General features: G+C 33.7%; 1 protein-coding gene across 2 annotated transcripts in view; it reads left to right on the top strand.

Annotated features, from left to right (window-relative positions):
• Positions 1 to 18,626: 18,626 nt before the first annotated feature.
• Positions 18,627 to 19,148, top strand: part of LOC129218060 (dnaJ homolog subfamily C member 25 homolog) — a 66,957-nt gene continuing 66,435 nt past the window's right edge. For both annotated transcript variants that reach the window (XM_054852245.1, XM_054852244.1), the window contains exons 1-2: positions 18,627 to 18,870; positions 18,963 to 18,991. In XM_054852245.1, coding sequence (XP_054708220.1) covers positions 18,771 to 18,870; positions 18,963 to 18,991 — 129 coding nt within the window. In that variant the 5' untranslated portion in view covers positions 18,627 to 18,770. The remainder of the gene's footprint in view (positions 18,871 to 18,962; positions 18,992 to 19,148) is intronic.

The following is a 19,148-nucleotide window of genomic DNA, read 5'->3' as shown; positions in this document are numbered from 1 at the left end:
CTTTTATTGCTTAGAGAGTTATTGAAATTGACTAAAGAAAATGCACAATACTATCTAAACGAAAAACTCACTATATTAACAAAATATTTACAACTTAGAATAACAAATTTACAAATCGGACTCCTTAAAAGATCATTCTTCCGTGTTCCATCAATTCTATTTATTTTATTTCGCGCTGGCGTTGATCGTCTGCTACGATTAACGCCCGCTGTTGCTAGGATATCCACCAGTCACATGGTTTGGTTTATGAGCAGCAAAAGGGTTGCCATAGCTCGGTCTACTCTTATTATTAGTCTATGCCAGAACCCATTTCAGCCAGTCTTTCCGCTCCCGTTTGCGACTATTTTTTTAAATGAAACTCGAAAGCGAGCAACGAGCCAATCTTGCAGCTCGGCGGCAACCCTATCTTCCCCCTGTAACCGGTTGCGCTTTCCGAGCGTAGCTGTTGTCGCAACTCTGAAAACTACGTTTTCATATAGGGACTCTAATGCAATCGTGCGGTTTGTTGGCAACGCTAAAAGCTCTATCTATCAGACTCCAGGTTGATGAGAGGACTGCGTGAAAAACGCCTTGCCTCTGCTAGTTAAATTGAGCGAAAATTGAATAGAGGAGATTGACCAATCATGGGAGGATCTTAATATTTCTTCTTTACAAGGACTGGGATATTAAAAAGGAGTGCTATCGATTCTTAGTGAATAGTGGCTTGAGGAAATTGAACGTCAAATTGAAAGGATTCTTATTAATATATAGGTTGATACAAAGCTTGAATTGAAAAAGTTACACAATATCATATAAAAGGAAAGATCAAAAATGTATGCAAATAAGGAATGATTGTGGGAATTTAGGAAATTAGCATAAACCTAAGAGACATGAAGAACGAAACCAAATCGAGATATAAAAGCAAGGAGCGATGAACTGAATATAAGCAGGGCGAAAAGCCAAAAGGGATTACAGTTCTAGAAAAAACGAGGAGAGAACCGAACAATGGAGAGAAAGCGAGAAGGGGAGAGGCTAAAAAATCGTCAGAGCAATAAACAAGGTGTTTAGGGATAAGTTGGATGAGCAGATTTCTTTGATTATTATAACGATTGCAAGTGTTTAATCTGTGCCAGATAGTTTCGGGAGAATCACAGGAATTACAATTTGGGGATATTTCAAATTTTAGTTTTAAGAGTTCGTATTTCAAGAGGAAACTGTCAAGGACTAGTCGATTTAAAAAGATTTCTTGTTTTCTGTTTTTAATCCAATGGATGCTTGATTTATCAGGGATAGTTCTTAGTTTGAATTTGTTGTAATATTTTGAGTTCATCCATCTTTCCTTTAGTTCATTTTTATGAGCTGATTCGATGTGGTTTTTACAGTCTTTCCAGGTTGTTAGCGAAAGTATTGGAGTATTATGGCCCATGACGGCTTCTCTAGCTAATTTGTCGGCTAATTCATTTAAATAAATTCCTGTGTGGCTAGGGACCCAGGTTACAATAATTTTTTTGTTGTTGCTGGCTTCTTGTAAGATATTTCTTGTGGCTACAATGAGTTTTTCTTCTTTTTTCTTTTTGTTCTTTAATGCTTCTATTGAACTTAAGCTGTCAGTAATGATAATGGTGGGGTTTGATTTGTCGATGAGAAATTTAGCGGTATAATAGATGGCGATCATTTCCGCTGTAAACACTGAGCAAATGTCTAGAAGTTTTATCTTCCTATTAACTTTATTACTGTTTACAATGCCAAAACCCACTTTGTCTTCTATTTTTGAGCCGTCTGTTGCCCAGATATCAAAGTTGCTGTGTTGTTCAGCATATTCTGTAAAAGATTGTTTAATTTCTTCTATGCAGGTTGCCTTTTGAAAATGTTCGGATTTTGTGATAAACTCTAGGTTATTTTCTTTCCATGGTGGTATATTAAGATTTCCCAGCAAGTTGTCTTGATTACTGACGTAATTTGATTTATAATTTTTTATGATACTGAGTGCTTTGACTTCTATGTCGCTCTTGGTTTTTAATTTTATATTGGTTTGAAAGTTGCTTCGACGATCACTTTTGTAATTTTGTTTTAGATTATATTTGACAATGTTCCAGGTCATTCTGTCTTCGTACGAGCCAAGGTGTGTGAAATGTCGTAATACATCGTTTGGGGTAAAAGAGTTGACTTTCAGGCAGCATCTAAGTGCCTTGTTTTCAATAGTGGAGAATCTGTTTTTGTTTCTTTTCGTGTCTTTTGTCCTGCATATGTTGGCGTAATCAATTTGTGGGATAATGGTTTGTTTAACTATTGAGATAAGGTTATTGTTATTCATTCCGGTACTTTGTGCGCTGAGAATTTTAAGAACATTGATTGTTTTGATGATTTTTCTTTCGATTGTATCTGTGTGAGTTTTCCATTTGAGATTATTATTTATCCATAATCCAAGGATTCTGTGGTTATTATTCCATGGTATGATAGTATTGTACATTTTCACGTCGAAATTATTTTTTGATCTAGTTGCTGAAAGATTGAGGAGACAACATTTGGCAGGGGTAAACTCGAGTTTGTTTTTTGTTGCCCACTCTGTAAGTTGGTGTACTGTTCTATTAAGGGCTATCTTTGCTTCATCTTCTTTTTTGTGTTTGATTATGCAGGTGATATCGTCGGCATAAGCGTAGATGGAGCATTCTTTGTTTTGAATGTGATGTAAGTCGATTAAAAAACAGTTAAAGAGAAAAGCTGATAAAATTGAGCCTTGAGGCAAACCATACGCGAGGGATTTGGTGGTTGACATTGAGTTTCTCCAACTCACTTTAAAAGACCTGTTTGTTAGAAAATTATTTATCCATTTGATTATTTTTGTGTCAAGATTAGTTTTCAACAGTTTTCCTATTAAGATGCTTGTTCTGATGTTGTCGTATGCGCCCTTTATATCTAATGAGAGGAGGTAGATGGTATATTTGTCTGTTCTGGCGTCTTTTATATCGGTAATCAATTTGACTAGAAAGTCTTCAGTTCCTCTTTCTTTTCTGAAACCAAATAAAAAATTAGGAAAAATATTGTATGTTTGTTCCCACCATATCAATCTTTCAAGGATTAGTCTTTCCATTAATTTACAGGTATTTTGAGTAAGGGCAATCGGTCTGTAATTTTCTGTGTTCTTGTTGTCTTTTCCTGGTTTGCAGATGGGAATTATTTTGGACATTTTCCAGATATTAGGAATGATACCGGTGGATAGACTATTGTTAAAAAACTCTCTCAGCAAATTTTTCCCTGTAGCTGGTAAATTCTTTAAAATTTTGTTGTTTATTCCGTCTGTGCCTGCAGCTGTGAATTTTAAATTCTTAATTGCGAAATCTAATTCTTGGGCGGTGAAGTCTTTCGAAATGCAGGGTCTGTGAGGAAGTTTAGTCCAAATTGTGGGAGTTGAATCTGAAGATGGGTTGGTTGTTCTGGAATAGTGTTCTGCAAATAGGTCTGCTTGTGCTTGTGGCTCTTTAATCAAATTGCCTTTGTCTTCCAGAACTAAATTACTAACGTAACTATGTCTCGTAGAATAACGTTTTAAATTGTTGACCGAACGATAAATGTCCTTGGTAGTTTTTAGGTTGTGTTGGATATTTCCCCAAAATTTATTTTTTTCTTCTTTGATTACTTTTCTAAATTTTGCAAGTTTCTTTTTATAATTGAGCCAATCTGTGATGTTGTTCGTGTGATAGGCTTTATTCATCGCTGTATTTTTTTCCTTTTTGCTTATAGCACATCTTCTGTTCCACCATTTTTGATGAGTTTTTGTGTCTTTAAAGGTGATAGTGTTTGTATTTTCTTCGACGACTTTAAGAATACCTTGGTTAAATTTAATGATGTCTTCGCTTTGTGTTGGATTTATATTTGTTTCGGCAATAAAATTACTTATGTTATTAGTGACAATATTCCAATTTGTATATCGTTTTTTGATGAGTTTGGTATCTTTTGCGTTACTTTGTTTTAAAAAGGTTGGAAAGTGATCGCTATCTCCACTTTCTTTACTTCGAAACCAAGAAAATAAGAGAATTAGGTCGGTGCTAACTATTGTGAGGTCGAGGATTCCGTCTTCTTTGCCTCTATTGCGGCGGGTTGGTTCTTTACTATTGATTATACATAAATTTTTTTCAAGAATCCAGTCGAAAAATTTTTTCGAGTTAGGATGGGAGATTCTGTCACCAATGCATGTGTTTCTGGCGTTAAAATCTCCGGTAAAAATAATATTATTATCTAAAATGTTGTTAAAAAAGTTGATAATGTTATCATGGAAGTGTCCGGGGGGACGATAACAGTTAAAAATCTTAATAGATTTGTTCTCGACAAAAACTTCAACTGCGTTGAATTCTAGGGTTAAATTACTTGTATCATAGAAAAGTTCACGGGAAGATAAATTTTTTTGTACGTAGATGCAGACACCTCCACCTTTATGAGGAAACGGTTTTTCTTTTGCATATGAAATGTAATTAGACAATACTGGTAATTTGTCGTCGCTACTCCAAGTCTCTTGGAGGCAAATGATACTGGGGTTAGACCAAGATACCCTAGTAGCACAAAAATATAGAACGACAGAGGACCGACACAGATCGACGTTTTGAATCCCGATTCATAACGGATACAGTTTTTAAAATATAGAACTATGTCGAAGTATATTTTTTTCACTGGCTTTACATAAAAAGTGGTTTTAACTTTTTGTTTCGATTTTTTAAAAAATAGTTAGCCATAATTAAAAGCGTTTATTTCGTAATTTTTCTTATAAATATGCAATTTAGGAGAAAAATAGAAAAATTTCGCGAACGTCGAAAAAAGTCGTTTAATGTCGAAAGAAAATATTGTGACACCGACATACTTCGACGTCAATCTATAAAAAAATCCCCATATGGTTTTCTAAACATAGATCTGTGCCAAAATATGTTTTTTTTCGACATTTTTTAAAATTTCATATTTAAGCTGTTTTAAATCAAATGAGGAAAATAAATACACTTTTTCTTTGGCATATTTTCATTGGCAGATTATTAAAAGAAAAAAAAAACTCTGAAGCTGCAGATATCGAAACAATCTTTAAAAGAAATACCTCGAAGTTTTTACTGATTATTTTCATCAATGTGTCATTAAGAAATCAATGTGTCATTTTATTATACGAAAATATAGCTATATTCTTATTTGTATAGAAATCAGTAGTAAATAGAAAAAATTGCAAACATCGAAAAACGTTTTTTGACCAATTTCGACGTGAATCTGTATAACTTCTGTATAACAAGACCAATTCCGGAACCGGATGTCACGTGATCATGATGACTTGTCGCTACTTCCATTTTGTATTTATATGGCGGCAAACGGCATCACGGCATGGCAACTTTGGGAAAGAAACATCGCCATTGATAAATTGGATTCAGCATATTGAAACATCATAATGAACTACAATTTAAGTAAGTAACATTACAAGCAAAGTTACAAAATATAAAATGTTATGATTCTGTAGTTTTTGGCTGATTTTGTATTATTTACAACGCTATCTCTTCCTATTGTGAGTTGAGTATTTGGAATTGTGTGTTTTTCTTTAGTTGATCTTATTCCATGTTATATTTATTTTCCAGCTTTTAAAAATTGAGGTAGCATTCCCCCCCCCCCAATAATTTCAGTTCTTTTCTTACCCCTTCAAATTTTAATTTAGTACACTTGCTTTGATATTTGTTTTTCGTTTTATTGTTTACAATTGAGATAATTATATTTATTTGGTAATGTTTGCATAAGATTTGTTAGCAAATAATGTACAAATAATATTATTTCCTATGCATCTAAGATGGTTTTATGTTCAAACTATTTTGGTCCTGTAAGTATTTTTGAAGTACTTTGTTCAAATGCATTTTCTTGATTAGCGTTTTAAGATGCAAATAAGTTTTGCAGACTCTCCTTTCTACTTAGGATTAGGAATTAGTTTCTCAGTTTCATCTTAATCCAAAGCATTTTATATTGATATGGGGTGGATGAAATAATTTTTTTACTAAATGAGGAAAAGGATTTCACTATTATTGAAAAAAATAAATAAATAAATAAAAGATTGAAAGTGTGTTTACCTTTGCTGCTCAAAATTTTGCTTTTGTATTTCAGTGCAAGGTCTTTTAGGTTATGAACATTAAAAAAATTTTTCATAATTTTCTAGTTTCACTTATTTTGTGTAAAATTAGTTCATTTTGTTGATAATAGTGCATATTGTTCAGCGTTCAAAATTACGGCTGCTTCACTGGTCCCGGACCAGTGAAACCTGCCTCAGACTACAAAAAGGGACAAAAAAAAAAAAAAAAAAAAAAAAATCGGTGGTCCCTTGGCAATTTATGCTCACACTTTGCTAAAAAAAATTCTAAAGCATAAGCCTGGTTGATGCCTGAACCAACTATTAGCTAAACCATTCATTGACTTTTTTTTCTTCAAACCGCTGTACATAATTTATATGAATCATCCACATTTTATTCAGCATTTGAAACTAAGTAAAAATAGCAAAATTAAATTATCAAATTTTTAGTAGCCCATTTTAAGGGTTGATTAATGAAATTGGTTTTCCGACTGTTTAAACTTGACTGTTTAAAAATTAAATGTTTATTGCCAAAAAAATTTTGAATATAGTGCTTTATTTAATGTTAAATCAATTAGCTAAAAATAAAGAAAGTTATATTTAAAACTAGTGGTACCCGGATGGCTATGCCAGTTGTAGAAAATTAAAAGGTCATTTGGTTCGCCTGTATATTTCACAATAGGAAGAGATAGCGTTGTAAATAATACAAAATCAGCCAAAAACTACAGAATCATAACATTTTATATTTTGTAACTTTGCTTGTAATGTTCTTATATGTTTTTCAGCTTGTGCTCCCTATGCTATTTCAATACGTGAAAGCAAGATTTGGTTAAGTATTCTGAAGTGTTCATGTGTAGAAAGGATTGAGTGCTGCGAACAATCCCAATGCTCTATGGTGAATGGATGATTAGATTTTGTTGCTCTGGTCTTTACCTGAGTGTGTTTAATTGACTTCATATATTTACAGCTGATGCAGTGTTTTTTGTATATACTATGTAAACCAGTTCTGTTTAATTTGTTTTTAATAAATATTTTAAGAAATAGTTTTGCTTCTACTCTTTATTTAGGCAAGATATTGTATTTTGCTACGAGTAGTCTTTGACTCTTGAATAACAACTTGATCCCCAAAAGCTGAGAAACTACTAAGTAATTTCATGCCTTGCATGAAAGAAAATCTAAGAGCCTTAACCTGCATTCCTCTGTTAATGCTTTTAAAAATTACTACTAAAAGGCATTGCTGAAAAAGTACAATTTCAGTTTTAAGGTTGTAGGCTCATGCTTAGAAAAACTTAAGTATGCTCTTATTTTTCTGTTATTTCTACAGTTTTTACTGATGTGGTTATTGTTTTATTGAAGATGTCATTTATAGGTATATTATGGTGATTTATGTATAATTAGTAAAATATATTTAATGATTATTTTGTATTTATTGGAATTTGAGGTTGACTTTTTTTACTGTAAGAAAGCTTTATTTTTACTATTTTTTTATTTTCTGACAAAAAAATATGTTGGGCAGAAATTATTTCTGAAATTTGTGCTGCAAAATGCAAAAAGCCATCATATTTACAAAACGTGAAAGATTTTAACCGTCTTATTTAATCCTATTTTATTTATTATTATTTATTAAATTTTAATTATTTACTTAATTTTTTTTTCATTTAAGAATTTTAGAAAAAGGCCAATTTTCTTTCAATATTGGGTTAAAAAGTTTATTTTCTCCTTTTTTTAAAGGGCTTTTTCTTAATATTTCATTGTACTTTAAGTACGTAAATAGAAAGCACTGTTTCACATGAATGAAATCAGGAAAATGCTTAAGCTTCATGTATCTTGAACACAAATGCATCTGATGTATGAAATTGCATGCTTGTGCCGAGCAATAGTACAAAACCTTCTTACTTAATAACATCAACCGCAATTATGATGAATATGTTTTGAAAGAAGTGTAAAAACTCTTTATTTATAAATTATTGTATCTAAAAAAAGGAAAAAATGACATATTGTCGCCTCATAGCAATCCTCATATCGTCATCAATTAGGGCAACGATATAGAACCGTTAATACTGAATGTTCAGGGCCGATATTCGTGAACGTAACGGAAGTGGCAAGTTTTTACGTAGTTCGACGTCGGTGAAAATATAGTTCTATGTAGTTTTTGAAACTTTGTCTACGTCGATCGGTTTTTAGAACTGTTATTTCTGAATATTCAGGACCGTTATTCCTGTATGTTCAGGGCCGATATTCGTGAACGTAACGGAAGTGGCAAGTTTTTACGTAGTTCGACGTCGGTTAAAATATAGTTCTATGTAGTTTTTGAAAAATTTTCTACGTCGATCGGTTTTAGAACCGTTATTTCTGAATATTCAGGACCGTTATTCCTGTATGTTCAGGGCCGATATTCGTGAACGTAACGGAAGTGGCAAGTTTTTAAGTAGTTCGACGTCGGGGAAAATATAGTTCTATATTGTTTTTGAAAGTTTTTCTACGTCGTTCGGTTTTTTGTGCTACTAGGGTATAAGAAGTTTAAGAAAACAAAGGTTTTTGCCTACACTGCGGCAATTCCAATTAAGCAAAAAACAACCCATAAGAAAAACAAAAAAAACCCGTTAAGGCGTCGTGCTTCCTCCTGGTTCGTCCACATGAGGACTAGAGACTTGCATAGGGCTACCAACGTCGTAAAAAAGGTCTTCTTTTGAGGAGTCGAAGACGGAGCATGAACTGAGTAAAATGTCTTTGTTTCGTAGAGCTCTATATTGTTCAATTAGTTGTTTTTCGTTATCACCCATAACATTTTCAGTATTATCGAAAAGTCCGGTGAGAGCGTTTCTTAACGCGAAGAGTTCTGTCTTTATGTTTTTGATTTCTTCTTTTAATGTGTTTATTTCAGAGTCTTTTTCTTTGATGATATTTAATAAAGTCTCGTAGTTTTTATTTTCTTTTGATTCCGTTTTTTGAGTAGGGATATCAAAGTTAGTGTTTGTTCTTACTGCATTGGCGTAAGAGGGTTTTATTTCAATTATGCTGCTATTTTTCTTGTTAATGTACTTTTCGTATTCTGGGCAATTTTTATCCAGAGCAGAGTGATTTCCCTTACAGCGTAAGCACTTTGGAGTGATATCGCATGTGGGGTGTTCCCCGCCGCAACTGACGCACTTTTGGGTTCCTCGGCAATATTTTTCAGGATGGCCTATCTTAAGGCATTTTCTACATATACTAGGCTTGTCGATGAATTTTTCAATTTTAAAGCGTAATCGGCTTATTTTTATGTTATCTCTATTTGTTATGCCTATTTCTTTTATCAGTACGACGGGAATGGGTTCTGTAGAGCCTTTTTTCGTAAATCTGATTAATTGGCTGACTATGATACCGTCTTCGGTTAATTTTTCGGCGATATATTTTAATGAGGTTTCAGTGTCGACGTTTCTAATGATGTATTTGGTGCTTACGGCGTCTTCAATCAGTCTAGTGGCTGTGTTTACTCCTAGGAAATATTTTAATTGACTTACCTTGTCAACTGTGCTCTTTTTGTTGGTTGTTATTATAATGTTGTTATTTCTTGAGAATTGGACGTCATCTGTCTTGTCTGTGATTTTATCTATTTCTTCATGGAACTTAATTCCCTTATTTCTTGGGATAGGTGAGCTGATACCATAAACACACAATTTTATGCTTGTCGCTCCATTATTAAAGGCTGCTTCTACTTTGTCCTCTAAACTTAAGTCAGCTTCGAAGACATTAAGGTTTCTTTTCACATTTTTTTCCGAGGTACGTTCTTCGTCCTCTGAAGGATTGGCCTTTCTTTTTTCGGACATGGAAGTAACTTACTCCCCACTAGCAGAATAATGAAACAGCAACATGAAAAAATAAAGGAAAATGGAAAGGAAGAAAAAAAAATATATATATAGATATATATATATATATAATATTGTGAAAACGAGAACTCAAAAACAGCCTAAATTGGGCAAAAAAACTAAGACATAAGACCTCAAAGGTCAATACAGAAAAAATCTATTGAAAATTGAACACCCCAAGATGGTGGTTTTCTACGCGCATAACCTCATACACCCTTATCCGCGAAGAGATCCGTCTGGTCTGACCTGTAGAACAGTAATATGAGCATTAAAATCTTGGACTCACCTTTAATTTTCCAGATTCTGGGTTTTTCCACAGCACTGTCATACGCTCCATGTTAATCCTACGGGAGAAGAAGAAACACTGCCTCAGGCGGTCTTCGACCAATAGGAAAATGATACCGCGTTGTCGCAACTCTGAAAACTACGTTTTCATATAGGGACTCTAGATTGCATATGTTTGCGTGCTAAAAAGCGGTTTTGCTTTCGCTTTGAATAGCAAATAATTGATAAAATTGAAGATGAAAGGAAATATTGTTGGATACTTTAAAGTTCAGCTTCTAAGGTACTTCAATGAAAGAATGCCCCTCCAAATAATGTTCATAATAAGCTTTAAATAGTGCTTTTAAGGAAATTTTTTATCGGACCCAACCCTGTTACACATTTTTAAATTACGTAAAATAAAAAACATATTTTAAATCGAATTGCTTTATTACTATGGACGTATCTAGAGGGCAACAAGGGAGAACAGCCGCCCCTTTAAATTGGGAAAACATATTTTAAAATAAAGCATGAAATTTCAAAAAATTGATAATTGACATTTGTTTCAATTTCTCAATTTATTGATAATTTGGCTCTAGTGACCTGACTTTTAAAGTATAAATTTTTTCTTTGGGAGCTAAAGCGAATATAGATAATTTCAACTGCGTATTTTAGTCATATAAATTGTAATTGGCATTCGGGGGGGGGGGGATTTTTTAATTATTTTTTATTTATTTATTACTTTATTTTATTTTTTTAATTTATTTTATTTTATTGTTTACATTTTATTTCATTTAACTTTTTAGTTTGCGTGTTTGTGCGGGTATATGGGGTGTGTCATTGGCACTTTTCGAATAAAGTAATAATTATAACAATAATTAAAAATAAATAAGTAAGTAAATAAAAATATTCAAATAAATAAATCTTTACTAATAATAAAGCTGAAAGTCTCTGTCCGGAGGATGTCAGGATATCTGTAGGATGTCTGGATGTCTGGATCTCTGTGACGCGCATAGCGCCTAGACCGTTCGGGGCCGATTTTCATGAAATTTGTCACAAAGTTAGTTTGTAGCATGGGGGTGTGAACCTCGAAGCAATTTTTCGAAAATTCGATTTTGTTCTATTTCTATTCCAATTTTAAGCACATTTTTCACAGAAATTTAATAAAATGTGAAAGAATTTGTTCCGAAAATTATCTTTCTTTATCTTTCTTTTCTTTACTTCTTTATCTTTATTCTTTTCTTTTCTTTTTAAATAACAAACCTGAAAGTCTCTCTGTATGGATGTTTGGATCTCTGTGACACGCATAGCGCCTAGACCGTTCGGCCGATTTTCATGAAATTTGGCGAAGTTAGTTTGTAGCTTGGGGATGTGCACCTCGAAGCGATTTTTCGAAAATTCGATTTTGTTCTTTTCCTATTCCAACTTTAAGTCCATTTTTCACAGAAATTTAATAAAATTGGAAAGAATTTGTTCTGAAAATTATCTTTCTCTAGTTGGTATAGAATATGGTTAAAAATATCTGAAACTCAAAAATGCTACTTAAATTATGAATTATAGTGTATTAAACTGTTTTGTATGTCCTCGCAATCTTCGACCATAGAAAGCGATGAATGACTGTCGAAAGCCAAATTTAATACAATCGGATGTTTTTTTTTTTTTAATTTTATTAGATTTCTGAGCTGAATGGAGGATAAGGAAAATCAAACTGCTTTCTTGTATCCCTTCCAAATTGGGCAAATCGAGTACTCGGATAAAAGAAAAGTTGATAACAAGTGTCTTCCCCCCAACCTTCTTGTCGTTCATTGGGTGGTGTGTCATTGAAAGAATTTCCCCGAAAACACCATCGGCAATCGCTTTGTACTCTACTAGGCGTTCCTATCCCCCGGCGTGTCTCTGCTATAACCTTCAGAAAGGAGAAAGGAAAACAAAAAGAGGTTTGCGTTTGCAGTTGGAGAAACATGTGTTGTCTTTTAACAACTGAAATGTTTTTGAAGATTGCTGCTCATGAGAGTTCGAATGTTTTTCGATATGTTTGGTTAGTTTTATTTAATTAGTACACAATTTTATAATATCGATTAAAAATTACGTTACTTCATATTCACAAGTAATCCTTCAAAAGTGTGAATTACCGATTGGAATAAAACTTTGCATATCCTTCGGTACAACATTTAAATATATTGAACACGTGTTTTTTTTATCGGCAACAAACAGCTTTAACGGGATGAAATTACCCCTAAATATTGGATAATTGGGATAATAGAGGGTACAATATATTCTTTCACTTGTAATTTTGAATACTAAAATTCAAATAATGATTGACAATTTGAAAAAAACTAAACAAACTAAAATTGACGTGTTTTGTATTTTTCTTGTTGCCTATGAACAATTCCATGTCAGAAAAATCGCCTTCTTGACTAGTGGAGGATTTACAGGAGGGGCGGTGGGGGGGGGGGGCGACCGCCCCCTCCGTGACCATCGTTTTCTAAAACTAATAATATAGAATTGAAGGAATTATTAGCAATCGCTGCTAATTTTTATCCAGTACATTCCACAAATTTGCTTTAAATTAAAAGTAGACATTTAGTGTAGTCGAGGATGAACAGCGTTACCCACTTTTTTTGTTTGAATCTAAGCTTGTCCCTACCTCCTTTTTTTTATTATATTTCTATTTCTTTTTATATTTCTATATGTGTCTTCCAACCAATTTTCAATCATGATTTGAATTTTTGTCGTTAAAATTTGAAAAAAAAAAAAAAAAAAGAGAGAATATATATTGTAATTATTCAGTACTGTCGGCCCCGCTGTCGAATATCTTCAGTTCTAAGAATTTTATTCGATTAAGCGGGGTATTTATGATTAAGGGGGGAAATGTTCTTTACCTTTATAAATTGATAACATTTGTCTTAAACATAACAATAATAAATCAATAGCTATATAAAGGGAATAATTAATGTTTTTGGTAAAACGTTTTTGAAATAAGATAAATAAAGGACAAAATAGTTTCACAATTAATCTCAAGTCCGTATGAGAAAAAAAATGTAACTAACAACTTGGGTTATGAAAATTTTGCCATCTTTTCTCACTTCATTATTTTTTGAATTAAGTTCATAATAGTGGATAGCTTGTTCAAGATCTTTTGGGAACGCATTTTCTGACTCTCTGTTTCCCCTACTCGTCGTCTACCGTGCTCTGCATTTAATTTTCATTAATCTTAATTGTTGTTGAAAATGTGTTTTTTTTTTTTTTTTTTGTTATTCACTTTAATTCTCGAATGCGATTCTTTTTTTTTTTTTTTTTTTTGTAATGACAAAGACAAAAGAAATTTGATAGAATAGTGGACATGTTTCGATGTAATATGCAAGTTGTTTTTCTCGCCCGTTTTGTCCGCGAAAACTATTGCTTCATATTTTTAAGTCAATAATTTTCCTTACTTAATTTATTTCTAATTTATTTTTAAAAAATGTCAGCAGGAATATTTTCGAAAGCTGATCAATATTATTCGATAATCCGGTGAAAATATTCGATTAAGCGGGGATCTTTAACATTGCGTCTATGGGGAAATATTCGATTCTGGAAGGTTTTATTCGAAAAGCGGCGTATTCGTTTATCCGTTTCCCAATTAAGTGAAGCTGACAGCATTTAGAGATTAATTTCACCCCATTTAAAGTTTTATTGACGATAAAAAAGTACGTGTTTAATATTCCTAAGTGTTCTGTCGATGTGCAAAGTTTTAATTCAAATCGGCATGCGACACTAGGTCAATGTTACTTGTCAGCTTATTTCGTCTTTCGTAGAATCCCTCATTTCGGGGGCAGGAGCCTCTAACTGCGCCCTTATGTGTATGGGCAACTTTAGTTACAATAAAAGAAATTAGTGAGGAAGATAACTCTGCCCACGACATTTCCTTTCTCTGGCATAGGCAGGATTCTGCTTCGGGAGGGCCCAAATGTTTGCATTAAAAGCACTACCAGATTATCCATTTTTCATTAAATATGTTGAGCTATGCCATGAACATTTAAACTTTTACCCACGGAGTAGGAAGAAGGAGAGAAATGTCCTACGGGATTGCTAGTGTAAAAGTGGCAACGATTGTTCACTTTTTTAGAGGGCGCTGTCGGCGAACCGCTCCCGTCAATCGCAGCAGATCAATGTAAATGATGCTAAGTTTCTCTTTTTTTCAGAGGCAGCTATTAAAGCAAAGAAAGAAAAAAACCACTGGAAATTGGTTGTAATAAGGGGACAATATAGAGGACGATGTACGGCTTTCGTCTACAGAAAGTTAGCGCAGTATTTTGATGAAAAAATTTATTTTATTTTTCATCACCAACTTGCCGAATTCGTCTGCTATTAATATTGCGCTGTGCGATGTTTTAGTTATTACGAGTTGGAATTTTTCTTTTCCTGTAAATAATTGACGAAATGAGAATGTAGTAGAATTATTTACGTAAATACTTTTTTTAATTAGTTGTAAATTTCGCGACATTTTTCGAGAACTAATTAAAGCGAAATAATTTTTTGCTTTCACGACCTTTAACAGATAAAAATAAATGTTAATGTTCTATCTACTTAACTTCAAGCTGATATTGATTATAATCATTTTATTCATGTATTTACTCACTGCTTAGACACAATTGTTATTATTATTTTTTTTTATTATTATTGCATTTTTTTCTACAACCAAATCGAAAAAAATCGGGAAACCTTTTTCATTTAAAAAATACATGTACAAAAAGAGTAAATTGTAATTTTCAAAAACATGATTAATTTCAACAGAAAACCCCACAAACTATCTCAAAAAAGCGTTCCAAAGTATAATTTTTTGAATGAATAAGGTTTCTCGATTTTTTTTCCCATTTCGTTGTCGAAAAAATGCAATAATAAAAAAATAATGATAACAATTCTGTTTAAGCAGTGAGTAAATTATTATAATCAATATCAGCTTGAAGTTAAGTAAATAGAACATTAACATTTATTTTTATCTGTTAAAGGTCGTGAAAGCAAAAAATTATTTCGCTTTAATTAGTTCTTGAAACATGTCACGAAATTTACAACTAATTAAAAAAGTATTTACGTAATTAATTCTACTATATTCTCATTTCGTCAATTATTTACAGGAATAGAAACATTCCAACTCGTAAAAAATAAAACATCGCACAGCGCAATATTAATAGCAGACGAATTCGGCAAGTTGGTGATGAAAAATAAAATAAATTTTTCCATCAAATACTGCGATAACTTCCTGTGGACGACAGCCGTACATCGTCCACTATATTGGCCCCTTTTTACAACCAATTTCCAGTAGTTTATTTCTTTTTTTGCTTTAATAGCTGCTTCTAAAAAAATGAGAAACTTAGCATCATTTACATTGATCTGCTGCGATTGTCGGGAGCGGTGCACATATAGCGCCCTCTGGAAAAAGTGAACGAACGTTGCCACTTCTACATAGTAAAGATTTATCTCCTCCCCTTTAACCTCCCTGCTTTTACCAAATCATCAATAAATTGAGAAAGTAAAGCAAACGTCAATTAATCAATTTCTTTAAATTCCATACTTATTTCTTTTTCTTTTTAATATTTTCCAATTTAAGGGTGGGGGCAGCTGCTCTTCCTTGCTCCCTCCCCCCTCTTGGCATGCCCGTGGTAAAAATGCAGTTCAATTTAAAATTATGTTTTTTATTCTAAGTAATTTAAAATATGTCACATATGGTTGGATCCGGTAAAACATTTCGTTTAAAACTTCTTTTATCTTCTCGGTGCATTTACCAAATGGCAATGGCATTGTTTTTGCTAAATGTATTTTTGAGCTGTTAAGAGGACTCATCCGACAGAAATTTTCTAGCTTTCGGGAAGAGAGAGAGAGAGAGCTGCAGTGTTTTTCTACCCTCTCTAAGCGGATCTGCTGACAGGTTTTGGATGAATTCTTCCCCCTCTAAACGACTGTCGATCTACCCCCTCTAAGAGTAAGGGCACCCCCCTAAATATCACAAAGTTCCTCCCCCCCCCAAAAGCAAGAGCCCCTTCCCAAATGAGAAAAATATCTATCAGAGCACCCCCCGTAAAAATTTTAAAGGTGCAATCTGCGCCTTGACCCCCTTTTTCTAGGTGGGCACCCCTGGGGGTAAACTTTCTCAAATGCCTTTCGAAAAAATTCTTACATGTAAAATAAGTTTATACTAAATAATGAAAGCAAACTATACGAAGTCGTAGCAGGAAAATGAATTGCAGTTCAAAGTCAATATAAGTTTCGGAACTTCATTTTATTGGTCATCATGGGCGCAGCTAGAAGGGGTAAGGGCAAGGGAAGGGAGGGCAGCTGCCCCCCTCCCATCCAAAATAAAAATTGTTTAAGGCTACAATAGAGTTTTAAAATGAGAAAAATCGACCAAAATTTGGATTTTTCATTTTTTCCCTTACATTAATCTTTGAACTGTGGCACTAGCGCAGCCAGAAATACCTTCTAGAGTTTTTTTTTTTTGATTAAAATACTTTCTGGAAGGTTTTTTTTTTAAATGACTATCTGAAAAGGCATAAGCAAGTGCTTGTATTTTTATGGCTCTGATAAAAAGACGCCTTGAGAGAGTTCATTTCTGTGTGGAAAGAAAATAGGAGTCGTGGAGAATGGGGACTCCTGGCAGAGACTGCGCCATTGGTATAAAAAGATGGAGGGGATTTTAGGAGATTTTAAAATCGTACTGGGGAGGGGGAGTCTCGTTAACGGGGCGTGCTTTTTGCATTTGAAGGTGTGTGCCTTCCTCCTAAGGGGGGGGGGGGATATTTCTCGTTTGGGTGCAAACGGGGGTAAAAGGGTAGTCTTTTTTACTTAAATGAATAGGGGGTAATTTTAGAGTTTTTTTAAATTTCATTTTGAGGAGTCTTGTCATTGGAGGGCGCTCCTTAGCGTCCGAAGGAGAGATACGTTGCCCATCTACCCAAGAACGATGACACACCCTTTCATTGCACAGAGCTCCCTCCAGCCCCCCCCCCCCCAAAGGGGACTGCATGAAACAAGATCGAAAACCTTCTTCAATTACTCCCCCCTGAAAATTTCAATGTTCTAGGTGCTACACCTACCCCCTTTCCTCACTAGGCACCCAGACGTAACTATCTGAAAAATCAAAATCAAAAGCTTGCATTTTATGGCTCTGATAAAAAGATGCATGACCTTGAGAGAATTCATTTCAGTGTGAAACAAAGCAGACAGCGTAACTCAAAACGGGGCGGGATGAATCCGGGTTAAGACAGAATCATTAAATCATGTGCCATGAGGTCAAATAAAATTCTTAAACTACCTCCTAAAAATTTCAGCACTGTCTGCAACAGGACCCCACTCCCCCCCCCCCCCATCACCCGCCTGTTTCCTTCTACATTGAAATCAATTCTCTAAAAGGTCATTCATATTTTTTATCAGTCTTACAATTATGCTTCTTCGGATTGCTATATACGTCAGGAGTGCCCACAGGGGGGGGGGGGGTCATAACGTAGCCTGTACCATCAACAATTTCTGGGGGGGGGGGGGGGGTAAAAAAAAGGTTTTTGATCTCATTTTGTTGAATCTCACAATTGTAAGAAAATGCCATCTAAATGGGGCCGGGGGGAATCAAAAGTTTTAAAAGTTTTTTTGTTTTAATTTATTTATTTTTGATTAAATTTTTTTTTTGAAAACTGTTTATATTTTTTTTATTTAGTTCGTTTGTGTGTCTGTGTATGTCATTTGCGTAGCACAGAACTTTTCTAATAAAATAATAATAATAATTAAAAATAAATAATCATAAAATATTTTTTTAAAACAAATTTATTTAAAAAAAAGAGCAAAAATACGAAAGGAAAAAGGGTCGAGAAATTTTTTTTAGGGGAAGGGGTGATTTTTGTTAGTAAGCTTGGGGGGGGGGGGGACACCCTTGGATTTCATATGTTTAAAGAAAACTGCTTTCGAAAGTTGGGTTTTAGCATCTAATGAAACAAAAAAAAAAAAAAAAAAAAAAAAAAAAAAAACGTATTAAAAGTAAAAAAAATACATTTGGCAAAAATAAAATGTTATCTGGTAAATGCACCGAGAAGAGTAAAAGAAGTTTTTAACGAAAATTTACGAAAAACAAGGACATTCTTTGTGTTTGAAATTATTACTTTAATTCTCTGACCGGAATTTATCTCATTTTCGAGGCTTGTTTTCCTCGCGCTATTGTGACTCAAAGGATAATATTTTTCATTTCCAGGTGTTAAGGGAGAGTATCCTGGGTCGCCTTAGATGCTTGAAAGTTGAAAAAGTATGCATATTATAGCAAGATATCTAATAAGTTTGACAGTCCAAAACACATTGTGTTTGCCTGTCAGAGAGCTTTGTTGGCCTCGCTATAGGCGCCATCTAGGGACGAAATTCCCTGCCCCTGTCCCTCGCTTTCGAAGGGAAAATAACAGGCTCTTCAAGCAACAGCACAGATTCTCGTAGGCTACGCACCCGAACACCTTCGGTCCCTAACCGAACGTTTTTGAAAAACTGACAGCTAAGCGCAGGTAGTGTTCGGCAGATCTGATGGTCTTAATGAATTGTCAAATCTTAATAAAAATAAATTTTATTGAACGATTTTGTTTTATCTTTTAAAAATCATGCTCTTTAACGCACTCTTCGTTATTATCGCCTTATTATATTCTCCTGTGAATGGTCTTATTGATGGCTTATATTGCGGCAAGCACAACTGCTATTCTGGTACGTTTATTACCTGTTCCGATTATCATTTGAAATTTTGTCTTCTTGATCCACTTACAATTTTTCTTTTCGTTTTTTATTTCTTCTTTTAGTGCTTGGAGTTGAAAGAGATGCTTCGAAGGTATGCTGCATTAATTTTTTCTAGCGGTGTTAATTCATTCATTCGTGAAAGATTTATTAGTGCTTAAAATTCTGCTGATTAGTTCTGGTTTCATCTATGTATTTTTTTTTCTTTTTTGTTTTGTAACCTTGTCTGCTTGTTCTTTTATTAGTGTGTA

Source organism: Uloborus diversus, chromosome 3 (genome assembly GCF_026930045.1).
Source record: "Uloborus diversus isolate 005 chromosome 3, Udiv.v.3.1, whole genome shotgun sequence".
NCBI classification, from domain to species: domain Eukaryota; kingdom Metazoa; phylum Arthropoda; class Arachnida; order Araneae; family Uloboridae; genus Uloborus; species Uloborus diversus.
This window is presented reverse-complemented; position numbering and strand designations above follow the sequence as displayed.